Source organism: Gobio gobio, assembly GCF_949357685.1.
Source record: "Gobio gobio genome assembly, chromosome: 19".
Lineage (NCBI taxonomy): Eukaryota > Metazoa > Chordata > Actinopteri > Cypriniformes > Gobionidae > Gobio > Gobio gobio.
The window spans coordinates 14,345,186-14,365,014 of record NC_137112.1 but is presented as its reverse complement, the minus strand read 5'-3'; the positions used below and the strand labels follow the sequence as shown (position 1 = coordinate 14,365,014).

Below are 19,829 nucleotides of genomic sequence, written 5' to 3'. Positions count from 1 at the left end.
TCAAATAAAACATGCAGAGTAGAGAGAAAAAAACTTAATGTGGCTATGCCAAAAAGTTTTGCATTTAAAGTGTCTATAAACCGCAGTAAGTTGCATGTTAAAGGCTGTTATTATTGTGTGATTTTAAGGATAAAGGAGTGATTTGATAGTTAAAGTGTGCGGTATTGGTTAAATTGTGTGAAGGGTCTGATCATGTCGCTCCGCCCTGAGATCAGACAGGAAGTGAATTGAGACACAGACTGAGAACAGGCCAGAGTTTAACACACACTTTCATGAAATAAACTCATGAAACATCTCTGAACAAGACACACATCTGACGCGCCGCAGACGGAAGAAACTCCGCGCGTGAGATGAGATGAGATGCGCTTGTACTCTTCTGAACTAGTTTAACCAGCTGTACACACGAGGAGAAACGTGGTGAGTGTGTCTCATGAAGTGTGTGTTTGTGCATGCGCTTCGTTTGATGTTCGATTTGAGGACGTGTTATTGCTGACTCTGTAAATTGATTTAAACTCATAATGACTGATGAGAGCGACTGATATCTGCTCATCCTGCGAGTTTGTGACTCAAACATTTACTGTAGGCTACTTTACCATAGTAAGTTACTTTAGCCAGCAGGACTAACAGTGTGACTTTATACTGGAATAATATAAAGTATAAAAGCATGGTTTTTAAGTACATAATCAGTGGCCAATTATACCAGGACATTTTGTTGTTGTTCTTCTTCTTGTTGATGATGCAACTGATTTAATTCCTAAAATATAAATCATGCTAAATACTTAAATTTTCTTTTATATTAACATGTTTCTACTTTGCCTATCAAGTGAACACTGTTTTTGTATGTTATCTCTTAAAAGAAGAAAATAATGTTTGTTACACGTTACATGTAGTTTCTATAATAATTACTATACATTATTTGTGGATAATTACATCCAAATAACCCTAAACCAAACATAATCCAAAAGTAAGTACATGTAGTTAATTCATATTAATATTTATTTTATTATAATACTTGCATGTATAATTACACTGTATCAAGGACACCTTTACATAAAGGGTTACACTTTATTTAGTAACACTTTATTTTACTGTGTCCTTGTTACATACGTTACATGTACTTACCATAGTATGCATAATTACATGCAACTAAACCCAAACCGCCACCTTGGAATTATAAGGTTCTATCTGCATTCTGACTGGTTTGGAGATATTGAGCTTTAAAGTTTTTTGCATTCCATTTGACTGTGTAGAAAGAACCTTTTTATTTTCTAAATAAAAAGTTCCAAAAAACTTAAAACTTAAAAAACAACATCACATAATGTAAAGAAGTTGTCACAGAATAAGAATATGTGAATAACTCAATTTTGACAAAAATGTCAGATAGAACCTTATAATTCCAAGGGGACGAAACCAAACCCTATAGTTAGCACATGCAGTTACTAAATATTACTCAGTACTTAAATATATAATTACACTGTAACAATGACATCTTCAAATAAAGTGTAACCCACTATTTTAACAGTGTAACTACATGTATACTTTTAGGATTAGGGTTTGGTTGAGGGTTAGATGCATGTAATTATGCATAATTTACTGTTATTACTATGGTAAGTACATGTAACATGTACACTCTAAAAAATGCTGGGTTAGAAATAACCCAAGTTGGGTTGAAAATGGACTAACCAGCAATTGGGTTGTATTAACCCAGCGGTTGGGTTAAATGTTTGCTTAAAACAACCCAATTGCTGGGTTAAAACAACCCAATCGCTGGGTTAGTCCATTTTCAACCCAACCTGGGTTATTTTTAACCCAGCATTTTTTAGAGTGTAACAAGGATACTGTAAAAAAAAGTGTAATCTAATGCGGGGCGGGCCCACTTTTATATTGTGTCTTTAACTACTATGTGCATTTGAATTAATAATTTGATACAATGCACTTATTGTGAATATGCGTGTGTTTAAACTATACACTCTAAAAAATGCTGGGTTAAAAATAACCCAAGTTGGGTTGAAAATGGACTAACCCAGCGATTGGATTGTTTTAACCCAGCAATTGGGTTGTTTTAAGCAAACTTTTAACCCAACCGCTTGGTTAAAACAACCCAATTGCTGGGTTAGTCCATTTTCAACCCAACTTTGGTTTATTTTTAACCCAGCATTTTTTAGAGTGTACTTGCTGTGTTAAAACTACAGATGCACCGATATGAACACTTTGGCCGTTACCGATAACCAATAATTCTTTATATTTGATAACAAATATATTGGCAGATAAATCTAAATCCAAATTTTTATATCATTTTTGAGAGCCTGGTTACAAAAACGAAAGTCTTCCAATTATAGCCACGTCCCAAACACACAATTATGATGTTCTCATTATAATTTTATGTAGCCGATATGACAGACTTGCGCTATAGTCAGGACCGTAGCTAGGGAATTCTGGGCCCCCTGAAAAAACATTGATGTGGGCCCCCTCCACTCATATCATATACGTTAACGGTAGGCCTATAAGATATGGGCATGGAGGCTCACACCTGGTGCCATGCACCTAATAAGGATTTCTTACAAAATAACGAAACAGACAAATAAATAAATGCAAATAAAGCTTATTGCTTTTACTTATTTTATATACAAAGTTGTATATAAAATATTATATAAAAATGCATTACTCGATTAATAACTTAGTCATAAAGCAATTATGCAAGACAAACAAATAAAATAACAACAAAAGACAAGAAATTGATCAAATTATTTAAAAAAAATTCTAAGTAGGCCTACCAGCAATATAATAGGCCTATAACATGTATTTCCAGTCAGTCTGATGTCTAACAGCTGAGATAAATTCAGAAATCAAAATGAATGCAGTCAAATGTAACATAAAACCACTGAAGTTTCTCACTGTCTTCCTTTTTGATGAAGATAATGTGCTATTTTATTAAAGAAAGCTATAACGGTATCCATTAATAGCGGTAAATTGTATTCACGTTTTCTCGACAGTGTTGTTAAAAATATCACATCAACAGCCGGCAAATCTTTAACCCTTTTGACACGCATGTTTTTCTGCATGATATACAAACCAGCAACTATATAATAGCGCAAAAAAGACGGGGACTTTGAGCGCGCAATCATTCGGGTGGTGCGCGCCGCGCTGGTATACAAAGATGTGATGTGACAGTACCGGAGGGTTGCGGGCGGCGTCCTGTTCCCACGAAAGTAAATCCGGCACGGCATCCCATCACATTGACTTGTCTTGTTAAAGAACGTATTGATAGACTTAAATCAATTTTCCTGGCCTCCCTTTCCTTTTCATGACGTTACTGGTGCCCAGATTTTTGCAACCTGGTCTTATTGCCGAAAATGTACCTGTGGCAACGTTTTTGCATACCCCACAATACGTACCAATATGTACATATTACTGCAGTTTCCAACAGAAATTAGCACTATAGGCAATAAAACAGCAAGCACTTTTTAAACGTTTTTTTAAAACCATAGTCCATGATTTGTAAACGAATACATTTTGGAGTTTGCATCACTTAAAAAGCTCCATATGTTCGGTTTTTCTGATATGCCAAGCTTGCTCAGGGGCTCAACTGGTAGCCTACAGTTTGTACTTGCTATGCTGAAAGCGCGGGTACGAATCCTGTGAAAGACGAGTCATGAACATGATAAAAGAGCTCAAAGACGAGTTCCAAAATGACAGCTAAAGTGACATGATTACAATTGTATTTTTGTCACATTTGCTTTTGTTAACCCTATCGGGTAGGTTTAGTGCGTAGACAGTAAAAGAAAGGTTTAGTGTAGGTGTAGGCTACGTTAAAAAAACAACATAACAAAACGTCAGATTCACGCTGTTCAGGAAAAAAGCTTTGAGCGCCACCCAGTGTCCATTTCACTTTGAAACTGCAGTGATATAGTATTGGTACGTATTTTGGGGTTTGCAAAAACGTTGCCACAGGTACGTTTTTTCACTTCCACTGTAACTTTAGTTCTAACTTCAACTGTTCTCAGAAGAGCCTCAACTGTTATTGTTTTTTCTGTTTACTAGCTGGGGTGGGACTTGCTGTCTTGTTTTATTGGGTCTTTCTGCTTTTTTTCTGATTGAGCTAAAATAATCAGACTAAACCATTTTCAGAGAGGGGGGAGAGAGGAGATTTGGAATACTTTAACTAAATTGCATGCATTTGTGGTTTTCATTGAACTATCAGGCATACAAATGTATATATTATAATGATTCATAAGAGTAGGGGAATATATAGTATAATTACTGCATTTAGTGGGCCCCCTGGGCAGTGGGGACCCTATAATTGTCACCGCCTTTCACCCCACTAGCCAAGGCCCTGGCTATTAACCTGTCCTAACCTTACCCATACCCACCTCTAAAGTAGCCAGAGTGTTTCACAAAACATCAACAACACAATAAGTACATTTTGTTATTTGAACATTTAACAGTTGCGCATATGTTTGACAGCGGAGAGCCAATCACAGTGGAGTTCTCCAGAGAGGCGTGTCATAATAACATGTGGTTTGCTGCAGGTGATGGAGCAGGAGAGCGTGGTGGTGCAGTACGAGCCGGTGGCGGAGATCGGCGGCGGCGCTTACGGTACTGTGTACAAGGCTCGTGATCGAGACAGCGGGCAGTTTGTGGCTCTGAAGAGTGTGAGAGTGCAGACCAATCAGAACGGCCTTCCTCTGTCCACGGTCCGAGAGGTGGCGCTGCTCAAGCGGCTGGAGCAGTTCGACCACCCCAACATCGTCAGGTACTAGAACATGCGTGTGCATGCACTGATCAACAGTCATTTGTGCTTTCAGGCATGAAAGGCGCAGTAAGCGATTTCTGATATATATATATATATATATATATAATCACTATATAGGGGATAGGGAACGATTCACAGTGCACTATATAGGGGATAGGGAACTATTCAGTCAGTGCACTATAGGGGATAAGGAACGACCAGACAGTGCACTATATAGGAGATAGGGAACGACCAGACAGTGCACTATATAGGGGATAGGGAACGACCAGACAGTGCACTATATAGGGGATAGGGAACGACCAGACAGTGCACTATTTAGGGGATAGGGAACGACCAGACAGTGCACTATATAGGGGATAGGGAACGACCAGGTAGTGCACTATATAGGGGATAGGGAACGACCAGGTAGTGCACTATATAGGGGATAGGGAACGACCAGGTAGTGCACTATATAGGGAATGGGGAACGACCAGGCAGTGCACTTTGTAGCGGATAGGGAACGACCAGGCAGTGCACTTTATAGGGGATAGGGAACGATCAGGCAGTGCACTATATAGGGGATGGGGAACGATTCACAGTGCACTATAGGGGATAGGCAACGATTCAGACAGTGCGTTATATAGGGGATGGGGAACGACCAGGTAGTGCACTATATAGGGGATAGGGAATGACCAGGCAGTGCACTATATAGGGAATAGGGAACGACCAAGTAGTGCACTATATAGGGGATAGGCAACGACCAGGCAGTGCACTCTATAGGGGATAGGGAACGACGAGGCAGTGCACTATATAGGGGAGAGGGAACGATAAGGCAGTGCACTATATAGGGGATATGGAACGATTCAGACAGTGCTCTATAGGGGAAAGGAAACGATCAAACATTGCACTATATAGGGTATAGGGAACGATCAGACAGTGCACTATATAGGGGATAGGGAACAACAAGGCAGTGCACTATATATAGGGGATAGGGAAGGATTCAGACAGTGCACTATATATAGGGGATCGGGAATGACCAGGTAGTGCACTATATAGGGATAGGGAATGATCAGACAGTGCACTATATAGGGGATAGGGAACAACAAGGCAGTGCACTATATATAGGGGATAGGGAACGATTCAGACAGTGCACTATATATAGGGGATAGGGAATGACCAGGTAGTGCACTATATATAGGGGATAGGGAACGATTCAGACAGTGCACTATATATAGGGGATAGGGAACGATTCAGACAGTGCACTATATAGGGATAGGGAACGACCAGGTAGTGCACTATATAGGGGATTGGGAACAACCAGGCAGTGCACTATATAGGGGATAGGGAACGATTCAGACAGTGCATTATATAGGGGATAGGGAACGATTCAGAAAGTGCACTATATAGGGGATAGGGAACGATTCAGACAGTGCACTATATAGGGGATAACCAGGTAGTGCACTATATAGGGGATAGGGAACAACCAGGCAGTGCACTATATAGGGGATATGGAACGATTCAGACATTGCTCTATAGGGGATAGGGAACAATCAGACAGTGCACTATATATAGGGGATAGGGAACAACCAGGAAGTTCATTATATAGGGTATAAAGAACGATTCAGACAGTGCACTATATTGGGGATAACCAGGCAGTGCACTATATAGGGGATAGAGAATGATTAAGACAGTGCACTATATAGGGGATAGGGAACAATCAGACAGTGCACAGTACCGGGGATAGGGAACGATCAGACAGTGCACTATATAGGGGATAGGGAGCGATCAGACAGTGCACTATATAGGGGATACGGAACGATCAGACAGTGCACTACATAGGGGATAGGGAACGATCAGACAGTGCACTATATAGGGGATACGGAACGATCAGACAGTGCACTATATAGGGGATATGGAACGATCAGACCGTGCACTATATAGGGGATTGGGAACGATCGACAGTGCACTATATATAGGGGATAGGGAGTGATCACACAGTGCACTATATAGGGGATAGGGAGCGATCACACAGTGCACTATATAGGGGATATGGAACGATCAGACAGTGCACTATATAGGGGATAGGGAACAATTCACAGTGTACTATATAGGGGAGAGGGAACGATCAGACAGCTATTGGCCATTTTAAAGTCATACTAGTCTTTTCTTCACTATAGTGCCATATATCTGAGTGAAATGCTTCTGGAACAAGAACAAATGTAGGGGCGGCCTTGATTTTGCCTGTGGGGAATTGATTGGATGGTTGTGGTTTGCTATTGGTGGATCTCATGTGAGTGACAGGTTGCCCCGCCATCGTCATCAGAGAAGAGACGAGATGAGAGAGAAAGGGAGGGGAAGTTATTCTGATTAAATAATTTGATTAAAGTCGAGCAATTTATGAGTTACATTATTGTGCCCCTAACAATTAAATTAACTAATTATGCTAAATATTTTCTTTGTATGGAAAATAGTGCATTAGTTATTTTATGCATTAGAAACCACAACAACTTTAAAGTTCAATTCTGGCATTGCTTAATAACCTACATGTATGAATCGCACTCTGATTCTCAAGCAATAGTCTGGGATGGGAGAACTGTTTCTCACTTCCTGTGAAGTCTCAGTGAGCTTTATCCTGTTTCCGTTCAAGCGCCAGCCAACCAGGATGAGGATAACGACAGGATGGTACCTATTCAATAACACCGCTTGACAAGATAGGAAAATACAGAGAGAAACATGTACATCGACCAATCACAACACTAATACAAATTATACATTCTACATCAACGCATCCGGGACGTAAGAGGTGTGTGTGATCTGTTGTTGTGTTGTGTGATCAGGCTCATGGACGTGTGCGCCACACTGAGGACAGACCAGGAGACGAAAGTGACTCTAGTGTTTGAGCACGTGGATCAGGACCTCAGGACGTACTTGGATAAAGTACCGGCGCCCGGACTGCCCATCCACCAGATCAGAGTAAGACTCGCTCAAACGCTGTCTGAGCAACGAGGAGGTGCTGATCCCGATGTTTATTGTGTCATATTTCACCTCAAATGTTGCATGAAAGCAGGGCCATAACCATCATAGACAGTGACTACGTTTACATGTGCACCAATAATACTATTATTTCTAATAATCCGAGTAAGGTCTTAATCGTGTTTACTTGACACAAGCAGAACTCATCACTCAGTTTACATAACATTTTTATTATTCTGATTATTCATTAAAGGGGCGGTATCACACTTTCTGTCAATCTAATGTTAAAATCAAGTATTCTTCTTGTTTCGAAATGTCTTTAGTTTTATCATATTTATAAAAGACAGATAGGCTGTACAGAGTCTTTCCGAATAAAACAGAGCGGCTGGAGGCGTATCGTGTGAGCGGAGCTAAAGACTCAAAAGCATGCGCAGCTATTGCGTTGAGTGTGTTTGAAAGCTGTGACATCCTAAGAAAACATGGGAAAACATTGCCCTACATAAACGATGGCTATCAATCAGATTCAGCCATACATATATGATCCAGAATTAGATCCAGAGGCTGAAATTTAAGAGGAGCAACAGCAGCAACAACGACGTCTCTGTGGTATGTACTGTAACTGTATATATTTGCTTAGCGGCTTGTGTGATAGGGAAAAACTAAGCGGCAACCTCCCGCAGTTTCTCTTGAAGCCAATTCGGAAGTGACTTAAACTGCAATTCATCGACTGGCCACTAGAGACAGGCTCCTGAAGGGAGCAGAATCTCATTGAGCCCCATGTTAAAATGCCCAACTTTACAGCAGAAAAAACATGTTTACAGCCTGGTACAAATTGTGGTTTTGGTCAATACGGCTAATTTTGCCCTTCATGACAACTGAGGGGGGCGAATTTTTTTTCTCATTCGTTTCTCATTCATTCGTTTACATTATATAAAGCCTTAAAGTTCTGCATAATTAGGGGCGTGGCCACTTTGAGTGACAGGTGAATAGCCATTTATCTGCTGTCTGTTAGTCATCGCGTCACCTCAGCTCCACCCACATCCTGCCTCTTTGTCCATTTTCTGTTATCCGGGAGTGACGCGCGATGACGCGCTGCCAAGATGGCAACGGCCAGCTCAACCCTACTTTACGCTTCAAAACTGCTCTTTAGAATCCTATGCGTGATGTCACGGACACTACGTCCCATGATAACAAAATTGTGCATGTTCATTTTTGCGGTATATCGTATTATCAAATACCGGCACATGTCTAGTCTCGAGACGAGTTTTTTAAAAGTTGAAATGATTTTAACTTGAGCCCAGCGTTTTTAGAACACCTTGTCATGTGCGGGTTTTACAACATTTGTGTGTGTTTACTCATGGTTTATGAGGACATGATTTGGTTTATGGACTATTGTAGGCCTATGTGACTTAGCAGAAGAAAGGGAAACGGTTTTGCATGTCAGACTAGTGTGTGTTTACATAAAAAAACAATGGAATAGTAGCGCATTTGAATGAAGAAGTGTGCTTTGTGTGAACGTCCCCTAGGTTTAATATGAAATGATGAATTTAGTTCAACATATTTTCCCACTCTTTGTGTGTTGTTGTTTTGAGTGGTTTTACAATAAACAGACACCTACAGTGGTCAGCTAAACAAATGTATTTAAACAAACACCATACATCGCATGCTCCATTGATAAATTAACTATATGGTCAGGTTTACTTGATGTGCAAGAAAAACACTTGCGCAACTCCGTTGCTGCCAATCAGATCAAATCAAATATGGCCGTTTTGAATGTAAAATATGCATTTATGTGATTCATGTCATTCCTAAGTGAGTGTGAAGAGACCAGAAACGTTTCACGTTTTCAACATTTAAGGCATACCAATAAAAGTTCATATGTGCATATTTTAATGCAAATTAATACAAATATTATTAGCAAATAGTTCAAAAAGATTATTCCAGACTAGAATCAAACCTAGAACTAGAAAAAAAACTGTTCGTTTGAAACAGGTGTACTTCCACTCAAAGGCTCGGCCTCAAGATTATTTATTTTTATTTTAAATATTTTTCAAAGAAATTAATACATTTATTCAGCAAGGACGCATTAAATTGATCAAAAGTGACAGTAAAGACATTTATAATGTTACAAAAGATTCGATTTCAAATAAATGCTGTTCTTTTGAACTTCCTATTCATCAAGGAATCCTAAAAAATTAAATATATCACAGTTTCCACACAACTATGAACTGTTTTCATCATTAATATTAATCATAAATGTTTCTTGAGCACCAATTCATCATATCAGAATGATTTCTGAAGGATCATGTGACACTGAAGACTAAAAATTCAGCTTTGATCACAGGAATAAATTATATTTTACTATATATTCACATAGAAAACCGCTGCTTTTACATTGGAATAATATTGAAGTATTTATGTAATAAATGCAGCTTTGGCGAGCAGGAGAGACTTCTTTCAGAAACATTACAAAATCTTACCGACCCCAAACTTTTGAACAGTAGTGTGAGCTTTAAATTCCAGATATTACTTCCTCAAACTAAAGTATTAGTATAATGCCGCCAAAGGCTTACGCAAAGAAAAAAGACTTCAGTGAGGCTTCAGTGTGTTTGGATGTGAAAGCAAATCCCTCTCTGCCTTCTGAAAACAGACGTTAAAATATCAATTAATGGTTAGGATTTATTTATAAAGCTGTTCCTGAGCAGTACAACCCAAACGTTTGCTTGTACACAGCGCATTTTACAGATGGCATCTTCCTGAACTTGGGAGAGCACAACGGCGGCTCAATACACCTCAATAAATGAGAACTATGCGCTTCAGTATGTTTTCAGACTCGAATTGATTAGGAAAAACAGACAACATTATTATTAACTGTGTGTTTACACATGCTTTAGAACAAGGGTCTCCAACTCAACTTACATGGAGCCACTGGAGGTAGACTCTGGTACCCCTTTTCCACCAAGGCAGTGCTAGAGCTAATTCAGAGCCAGAGCTAGTCCCAGTTCATAGTTGGTTCGACTGTGGAGGTTTCTAAGAACCGTTTGCTTTTCCACGGGCTGAGAGCCACAACAGAGCCATGTCTTACGTCACTGTATACGTCTAATCTCTCTCAGCAAAGCTAGCGAGGCATCGGCAATGTTGCCAAGTCCGTGGTTTTGCCGCGGGCTGTTTTTTCATGTCCACGGGATGAAGCGACCCCAATTATGTGATATTTAGCCCCATATTGCGAATTTTAGTAGGCAACCATGCCAAAAAACACATATTTTACCCCCAAATGTGATTTTTACTGGGGAATCCCCCCTGGAACGCGATTGGGCTTGTTTTGAGTAGCAATTGGGCGGGTTTGTTGTGAAAACCTGGCAACCCTGCCGGGAAACACACACACACACACACCAGGCTTGTTCGAGACGCATCAGCGCTTGTCAGACCGATCCACATATGATATAAAAACGCATGAGTGAATCAAAAGCATAAGGAGTCATGTGCTCTCGCTGGACTCATTATCATACGGCGATCGGTCTCTGCACAGCACCGCTGCGAACAAGCCTTCCATCAACAATGCAAACGTTGCGTTACTATTCATCCACATGGCTTTACGATCCTACATCGGCATCAAAACACAACGCAAACACAGCGAATCCAACGCATTCATGTAGTTCGCCGTAATTTGTATAGACGGAGATTACAAACGAGCAGCAGCTGTTAGCTCCATTAGCTGCTATTTCACAATGGCGGATCTCAAGTGTGTGTTGGTCTTGTTGACCCCGCCCCCAGCGCCTGACGTAATCGGTTCTTACTTCTAGCCCTGTTCTAGCCCAGCAATGTTTTGGTGCTACTTAAGAACCACTTTTCCTGGCTCGGAGCTAGGGCTTTGGGTGTGGAAACACAAAGAACCGATTTGAAACTAGGCTCTGGCTCCGATCTAGCTCTGGCTCTGCTTTGGTGGAAAAGGGGTATGGGTCAGGCTGGGCCGCATCAAGTATTCCACAAAAAAAGTGTTTAAAATATTCAACAAAAAAAAAGAAGCACAACTGATCCAATCTTCTCAATCTTTATTATTGACAGTTCTTTAACATGAATGTTTCTTCTGAACATGAACTGTTCCTCTGAATTTGAACATTCCTTTCTGAAAACGAACGGTTCTTTAGAACATAGGCTTCTCTTACCTACTCAATTTTTTTTAAATATAGCCTATAGAAATTAAATCATTATGTAATAATGAAATAATGAACAGTGAACGAAATTCTCGGAAATACTAGGAAATAATCATTTTGGGACTATTTGCATTAATTTGCGTCAAATATATTATCAGTCCCGAGATTCTTCACATGAGTGAATAAATGCATAGATCCGCTGTTAAAGGGTTAGTTCACCCAAAAATGAAAATTCTGTCATTAATTACTCACCCTCATGTCGTTCGACACCCGTAAGACCTCCGTTCATATTCGGAACACAAATGAAGATATTTTTGTTGAAAGCTGATGGCTGAGAAAGGCTTCAGATAGGCCTCCATTGGCATTCAGTACATTTACACTCCCAAGACCCATAAAAGGCACTTAAAACGTCGTTACAAAGTCCATCTCACCACAGTGACTCTACAATAATTTTACGATGCGGCGACAATAGTTTTTGTGCGCAAAAAAAAATCAAAATAACACCTTTATCCAGCTTGTTATTGTCTTCCGTGTGTGCCTCCACGACGCATGCGCGAGAATATGAAGTAGCGCCAGCGTTCAGGAATCCATGAAATGCACACTTAAGCCCCATTTCGAGAACTACGCTGAGACCTACGCTGAGACCGCGCGTCTTCCTCTGCTTGTAAACAAATCCCTTCTGGGTCATGTGTCCGAGCGCCGGATCTGCGTCATATTCTCGCGCATGCGTTGTGGAGGCACACACGGAAGACAATAACAAGCTGGATAAAGGTGTTATTTTGATTTTTTTTGCGCACAAAAACTATTGTCGTCGCATCGTAAAATTATTGTAGAGCCACTGTGGTGAGATGGACTTTGTAACGACGTTTTAAGTGCCTTTTATGGGTCTTGGGAGTATTTATGTACTTTTTGTGCGCAAAAAAAAATCTAAATAACGACTTTTGATTTTTTTTTGCGCACAAAAACTATTGTCGTCGCATCGTAAAATTATTGTAGAGCCAATGTGGTGAGATGGACTTTGTAACGACGTTTTAAGTGCCTTTTATGGGTCTTGTGAGTGTAAATGTACTGAATGCCAATGGAGGCCTATCTGAAGCCTTTCTCAGCCATCAGCTTTCAACAAAAATATCTTCATTTGTGTTCCGAAGATGAACGGAGGTCTTACGGGTGTCGAACGACATGAGGGTGAGTAATTAATGATAACACTTGAATTCCCCAGTGGTCTGATGGTAGAATTTTAGTAAACCGTGTCAAAGGTTCCGGGTTCTAATCCGCTCTCATATAGTTTTTTTTTTTTCTTCTTCATTAAAATCAAAGCTTTTCATCAATGATTGCATATTAAGCGGATGGACACGTTTGTGTGCATTTTGTTTTGTGATTTCACCGGAAAGAATAGAGTCTCTCTCCACAACGGCATTAAGCGATAGATTGACACTCTCGTCTGTGTGTGAAGACTGTGTATGAGCCAAAAGAGAACGTAAACCCCGCCTACGTTGATTTGATTGGCCATCTCAATCATTTTGACATTGACGAACGCTGTTAGACCACATTCGTTTCGACTGTCTGATCAGCCTCACATTCCGTTCCTGTCAATCACGCGGTGTCAACCAATTATACTGCATGAGGGAAGGCCGAGCCAACTCACACACACACACAAAGTGAGGCAGCTTCACACGTCGCGGCACACGCAACGACTCCGCAAAAAGGTGCTTGGCCGCACTAACAATAAACTTTGATGTCAAGTAGTGGGCCACAAAATATTATCCCGCGGGCACGAGTTTGAGACCCATGCTTTAGAAGCTTTCTAAGTGAATGCTTACGATTATGGTGTTAAAGGTTGTTAAGATTATGGTGTTACACTTCCCGCACACGCTTGAGGTGTTCGGCCTATCACAACGCACTGGGTCAGCTGGCCAATCAGAACACTCTGGGCTTTTCAGAAGGAGGGACTTTGTAGAAATCAGAGCGTTTCAGACAGACTGGGACAGGGCTGGATTGGTAATTGGGCATGCCGGGCATTTTTACGGTGGGCTGATGCACCTTGGGGCCGATACAAGGGGTTTTGTTGTTGTTGTTGTTTTTTACCTGTGTCTAACATGATCTTCCAGATAAATAAAACTACAGTTAAACTCTGGATTCTGCGAAAGAACTATGGTAATTTTTATTAGGGCAATTATCGGATCATTTAAATGGTAAAGGGGACATTTGTGTCCCTTTTTACAAGATGTAAAATAAGTCTCTGATGTCCCCTGAGTGTGTATGTGAAGTTTTAGCAAAAAATACCCCACATATCATATTTTATAGCCTGTTAAAATGTAAACCTTTTGGGGCTAAAACAGCAACATCACACAGTACCAAGGACACAATACAATAAAGTGTGACCCGGATGTTATTAGCAGATGTGTAACGTGTGTTTGCGTGTGATGCAGGACTTGATGCAGCAGCTGCTGTGTGGTTTGGCGTTCTTACACTCGAATCGGGTTCTCCATCGGGATCTGAAGCCAGAAAACATTCTGGTGACCAGCAGAGGACAGGTGAAACTGGCCGATTTCGGTTTGGCGCGGATCTACAGCTGTCACATGGCGCTCACACCAGTGGTAAGAGACGCGCAGTCTGGTATCATCAGCACTGATCGCACACACACACACACACACACACACACACACACACACACACACACACACACACACACACACACACACACACACACACACACACACGTCTGATGTTGTTCTCTCTGCTCAGGTCGTGACGCTTTGGTATCGCTCTCCTGAAGTGCTGCTCCAGACCACATACGCCACACCTGTGGACATCTGGAGCACCGGCTGCATCTTCGCTGAGATGTTCAGACGCAAGTAAGTGAGTGAGTGAGTGAGTGTGTGTGTGAGTGTGTGTGTGAGTGTGTGTGTGAGTGTGTGTGTGAGTGTGTGTGTGAGTGTGTGTGTGAGTGTGTGTGTGAGTGTGTGTGTGAGTGTGAGTGTGTGTGTGAGTGTGTGTGTGAGTGAGTGAGTGAGTGTGTGAGTGAGTGAGTGAGTGAGTGTGTGAGTGAGTGTGTGAGTGAGTGTGTGAGTGAGTGTGTGAGTGAGTGTGTGAGTGAGTGAGTGTGTGAGTGAGTGTGTGAGTGAGTGTGTGAGTGTGTGAGTGAGTGTGTGAGTGAGTGTGTGAGTGAGTGTGTGAGTGAGTGTGTGAGTGTGTGAGTGAGTGAGTGAGTGTGTGAGTGAGTGAGTGTGTGAGTGTGTGAGTGTGTGAGTGTGTGAGTGAGTGAGTGAGTGAGTGAGTGAGTGAGTGAGTGAGTGAGTGAGTGAGTGAGTGAGTGAGTGAGTGTGTGAGTGTGTGAGTGTGTGAGTGTGTGAGTGTGTGAGTGTGTGAGTGTGTGAGTGTGTGAGTGTGTGAGTGTGTGAGTGTGTGAGTGTGTGAGTGTGTGAGTGTGTGAGTGAGTGAGTGAGTGAGTGAGTGAGTGAGTGAGTGAGTGAGTGTGTGAGTGTGTGTGTGGTAATCCCTACGTTATGGGGACCCACAAATGTCCCCACAAAGATGGCAATATCCGAAATGACACCAGACACAACGCGACTACGAGATGCGACAAATCATCTTCCTTTAACGTTGACTTATTATCATCTCTGTTGATCAGCTCGTTCTTTGTCATGATTTGTAATGTGGCGTCTCGTCTTTCAGACCTCTCTTCTGTGGAGAATCGGAGGTGGACCAGCTGGGGAAGATTTTTACGTAAGTAAAAACATACACACTCGTGTAAGAGAGGCTGAAGGACAGAGAGACACTGAAAACACAACTACACTGACGGCCAAATCAACATGTGATTAATAGTGACGTGTGTTGATTGACAGGGTGCTCGGCCTGCCGTCTGAAGACGAGTGGCCGACTGATGTCACTCTGTCCCGTCAGAACTTCAGCCCTCAAAACCCTCAGCCAATCGCAGACTGTGTTCCTGAGATCAGTGAGAAGGGGGCGGCACTTTTATTGGTACATTTACATTTATCACTTATCACTTTATCACAGAGTAAAAACTGAAAAAGAAGTAAATGAACTGTAAAAAGCAATTAAAGATGATTTTTTTTAGAGATGAGATAAACCGATCAGGCATAACATTATGACAGGTGAAGTGAATAACACTTATTATCTCCACACTGCTTTTTCAAAGCCGTTCGTCCACACGCAAACGCAGTATTCGTACACTGAAACCAAACTTTTTTGAAAACTCACCAGTTGCAGTGGTGTCGTGTGGACAGTAAAACCCGAGATTTTGGCTTGGTGCGTCAGAACAGGGATCGGCAATAACCTTTTTTACAGGCTTCTGATTGGCCAACATGGCTTTACAGTTAGGGTTAAATTGCCACCTATTGGTTTGGCATGCTCTTGACAGCGCTTCATAGTGTGTTTTGCGTTTTCATGTGGGCGCATTCTTTTTTTTTTTAAATGGAGAAGGGGGCAAAAGAGGTGGATGGGATATATTACGCAGCAAGTGAAAATTTTGTCCTCAAAGTTGATGTGTTAGAAGCAGGAAAAATGGGCAAGTGTAAAGATTTGAGTGAGTTTGACAAGGGCCAAATTGTGATGGCTAGACTCAGAGCATCTCCAAAACTGCCGCTCTTGTGGGGTGTTCCCGGTCTGCAGTGGTCAGTGTCTATCAAAAGTGCTCCAAGGAGGGAACAGTGGTGAACCGGCGACAGGGTCATGGGCCAAGGCTCATTGATGCACGTGGGGAGCGAAGGCTGGCCCGTGTAGTCCGATCAAACAGACGAGCTACTGTAGCTCAAATTGCTCAAGAAATTAATGCTGGTTCTGATAGAAAGGTGTCAGAATACACAGTGCATCGCAGTTTGTTGTGTATGGGGCTGCATTGCCTCTGACCAGTCAGGGTGCCCATGCTGACCCCTGTCCACCACCGAAAGCGCCAACAGTGGGCATGTGAGCATCAGAACTGGACCACGGAGCAATGGAAGAAGGTGGCCTGGTCTGATGAATCATGTTTTCTTTTACATCACGTGGATGGCCGGGTGTGTGTGCGTGGCTTACCTGGGGAACACATGGCACCAGGATGCACTATTGGAAGAAGGCAAGCTGGCGGAGGCAGTGTGATGCTTTGGGCAATGTTCTGCTGGGAAACCTTGGGTCCTGCCATCCATGTGGATGTTATTTTGACACGTACCACCTACCTAAGCATTGTTGCAGACCATGTACACCCTTTCATGGAAACGGTATTCCCTGATGGCTGTGGCTCTTCAGCAGGATAATGTGCCTGCCACAAAGCAAAAATGGTCCAAGAAGGGTTTGAGGAGCACAACAACGAGTTTGAGGTGTTGACTTGGCCTCCAAGTTCCCCAGATCTCAATCCAGTCCAGCATCTGTGGGATGTGTATCAAGTCAAGCTCATCAAGACTGCATTTATTTGATCAAAAATGCAGAAAAAAAACAGTAATATTATGAAATGTTATTACATTTAAAAAAAAAATCATTCTAATATTCTGATTTATCATCAATGTTGGAAACAGTTGCGCTACTTCATAACCTGTGACACTTTTTTCAGGATTCTTTGAATAAAAAGTTTTTAAAAAAGAACAGCATTTATTTCGAATAAAAATATTTAGTAACAATAGACACTACCGTTCAAAAGTTTGGGGTCAGTCTTTTTTTTGTCTTTCTTTAAATTATACTTTTATTCAGCATGGATGTTAAATTGATCAAAAGTGATAGTAAAGATTTATATCGTTTGAAAAGATTTCTATTTTGAACAAATGCTGTTCTTTTAAAGGGGTACTTCAGCGCTGGGAAGATGAATGTGTATTTAAACTGGGTCATTTATGTAGTAGAAATGTGAAATTATTTTTGAATTAGGTGCTTTCTAGACAGAGAAAAGACAGAAAATGTATTTTTGTCTCATGTGGATGAAAGACAACAACTCCCAGAATGCACTTGCTTCGCTGCCCTACGAGGCCACTCCCAAAGCCAAGGCCACTGGTCGTTTTGATTTTCATAGTAATAAAATAATTTTGTTCAGTTAGAGAACAGACACTACAATTAAAAACTGACGTACCTTTTAAATAAAGAGTGAGTGAGCTGAAGGAAAGTCAGGCACAAGCGCAGCAGGTTCCAAAAAATATTAAGCAGCAAAAACGGTTTCCAACATTGTTAAGAAATCATCATATCAGAATGATTTCTGAAGGATCATGTGACATTGAAGATTGGAGAAATTATGATAAATTCAGCTTTGATCACAGGAATAAATTGTATTTTAAAGAATATTAAAACAAAACCATTGTTTTAAATTGTAATATTTCACAATATTACTGAAATAACTAAAACTGAAATAAATGTCTATAGCATTATTATTATTATTATTATTAAATGAAAATGGAAAAACAAATTATATTAATAAAACTAGTGTTATTTTAGATTTATTTTAGTTTTATTAATATATTGCATGAGCTTTTGTTTTTATATTTTTAGTTTAATTTTAGGTAATTTCATTAAAAGATTTCAATTTATAAAGCAACATTTCTAATTTCTCAACTAATATTTAGTATTTAGTTTTATTTTGGCTCTATTTGAATGAGCAGAAATGTTTCTACTAGTGTTAGTTCTGGATAATAACCCTGATTAAACTGTAATTGATTTGAATGTTTAACAGCTCACGTGATCTTGTGACTCTCGGTTTTCCTCTGTCTTCACAGGAAATGCTGACATTTGACCCGCTGAAGCGAATCTCTGCGCTGAACGCTTTGGAGCACAAGTTCTTCACAGAATGAGCGCTTCATTCCCATCATCCACTGCGGCCTGGGACCAGCAAGAGTGCCACATACTTAAGAACTGAACATTCAACCATACCTGTGTGTGTGTGTGTGTGTAAACGTGTTCGTCTGTGACTTCAGTGAGCGCTTTCGTACATGATGAGGAGGATTTGAGCATCTGTGATGATAGACTTGAACTTTGAAGTGTCATATTTCTCTTCCTTTACAGTGGAGCATTATCATTTGTACTCTTATCCCTCATCCAGCATATGATTCCACAGAGCAAATAAATAAACCAGCCCCTAAAACTCACTGATCTCAAACGAGGAACTGCTGACATCAGGGGTCGAGATCACGTTCTCACTGCGTAACGTCTGACGCAAAACCAAACGACCATAAGCTGTCCACACCGACTTCCCCATTTCTATTCTTTCCCACCCAACTGAAATAAAATGCTTTCATTTATAAATGTGTGTTATTTATTAGTTTTTTCTGTCAGATCCAGTGATGACAGAGCTTTCAAATGAAATTATCTTTGTTCACGCCATGTCGTAATTACCATAATTCATTGTAATTTGATCAAACCGAAGATACAAAAACACACAATCTTTCAGACTTTCAGATCTTTTAGCTTTTTTGTTAATAGACATTGACACTATATTCAAATACAAAGGATCCAGAACCATTGATGTTTTCACTGCTGTAGATCGTCTGCTTTGCTCTGAAACAGATTACACTTGTTACAATAGCCGCATTTCCGTTACCCTTCAAATTGCGCAAATTGTGAATTGAAAATGCGCCCAATGGAAACGCGCCAATTTCGCAAAAACTCACATATCGCAAAAAAGTTTGCATGAGAGCCACACCCCCTGTATATCTCATTCCAAATTGAAGCAATTTACAGGTGCTGGTCATTATAATTATTTCACTAATTCCATTCAAAAAGTTAAACTTGTATATTATGATTCATTACACACAGACTGATATATTTCAAATGTTTATTTCTTTTAATTTTGATGATTATAACTGACAACTAGGGAAAATCCCAAATTCAGTATCTCAGAAAATTAGAATATTACTTGAGACCAATACAAAGAAAGGATTTTTAGAAATCTTGGCCAACTGAAAAGTATGAGCATGTACAGCACTCAATGCTTAGTTGGGGCTCCTTTTGCCTGAATTACTGCAGCAATGCGTTGTGGCATGGAGTCGATCAGTCTGTGG

The 19,829-nt window shown here is 40.7% G+C and overlaps 1 protein-coding gene across 1 annotated transcript; it reads left to right on the top strand.

Moving 5' to 3' along the window:
- The first annotated feature begins 207 nt into the window (after positions 1 to 207).
- Positions 208 to 19,071, top strand: cdk4 (cyclin dependent kinase 4). The gene is made up of 8 exons (XM_079843732.1): positions 208 to 417; positions 4,530 to 4,753; positions 7,570 to 7,705; positions 14,289 to 14,456; positions 14,605 to 14,714; positions 15,535 to 15,585; positions 15,705 to 15,840; positions 18,549 to 19,071. Exons 2-8 carry the CDS (start codon positions 4,533 to 4,535, stop codon positions 18,621 to 18,623), a joined length of 897 nt encoding a protein of 298 aa, XP_079699858.1. The 5' UTR covers positions 208 to 417; positions 4,530 to 4,532; the 3' UTR covers positions 18,624 to 19,071.
- The last annotated feature ends 758 nt before the right edge of the window (positions 19,072 to 19,829 follow it).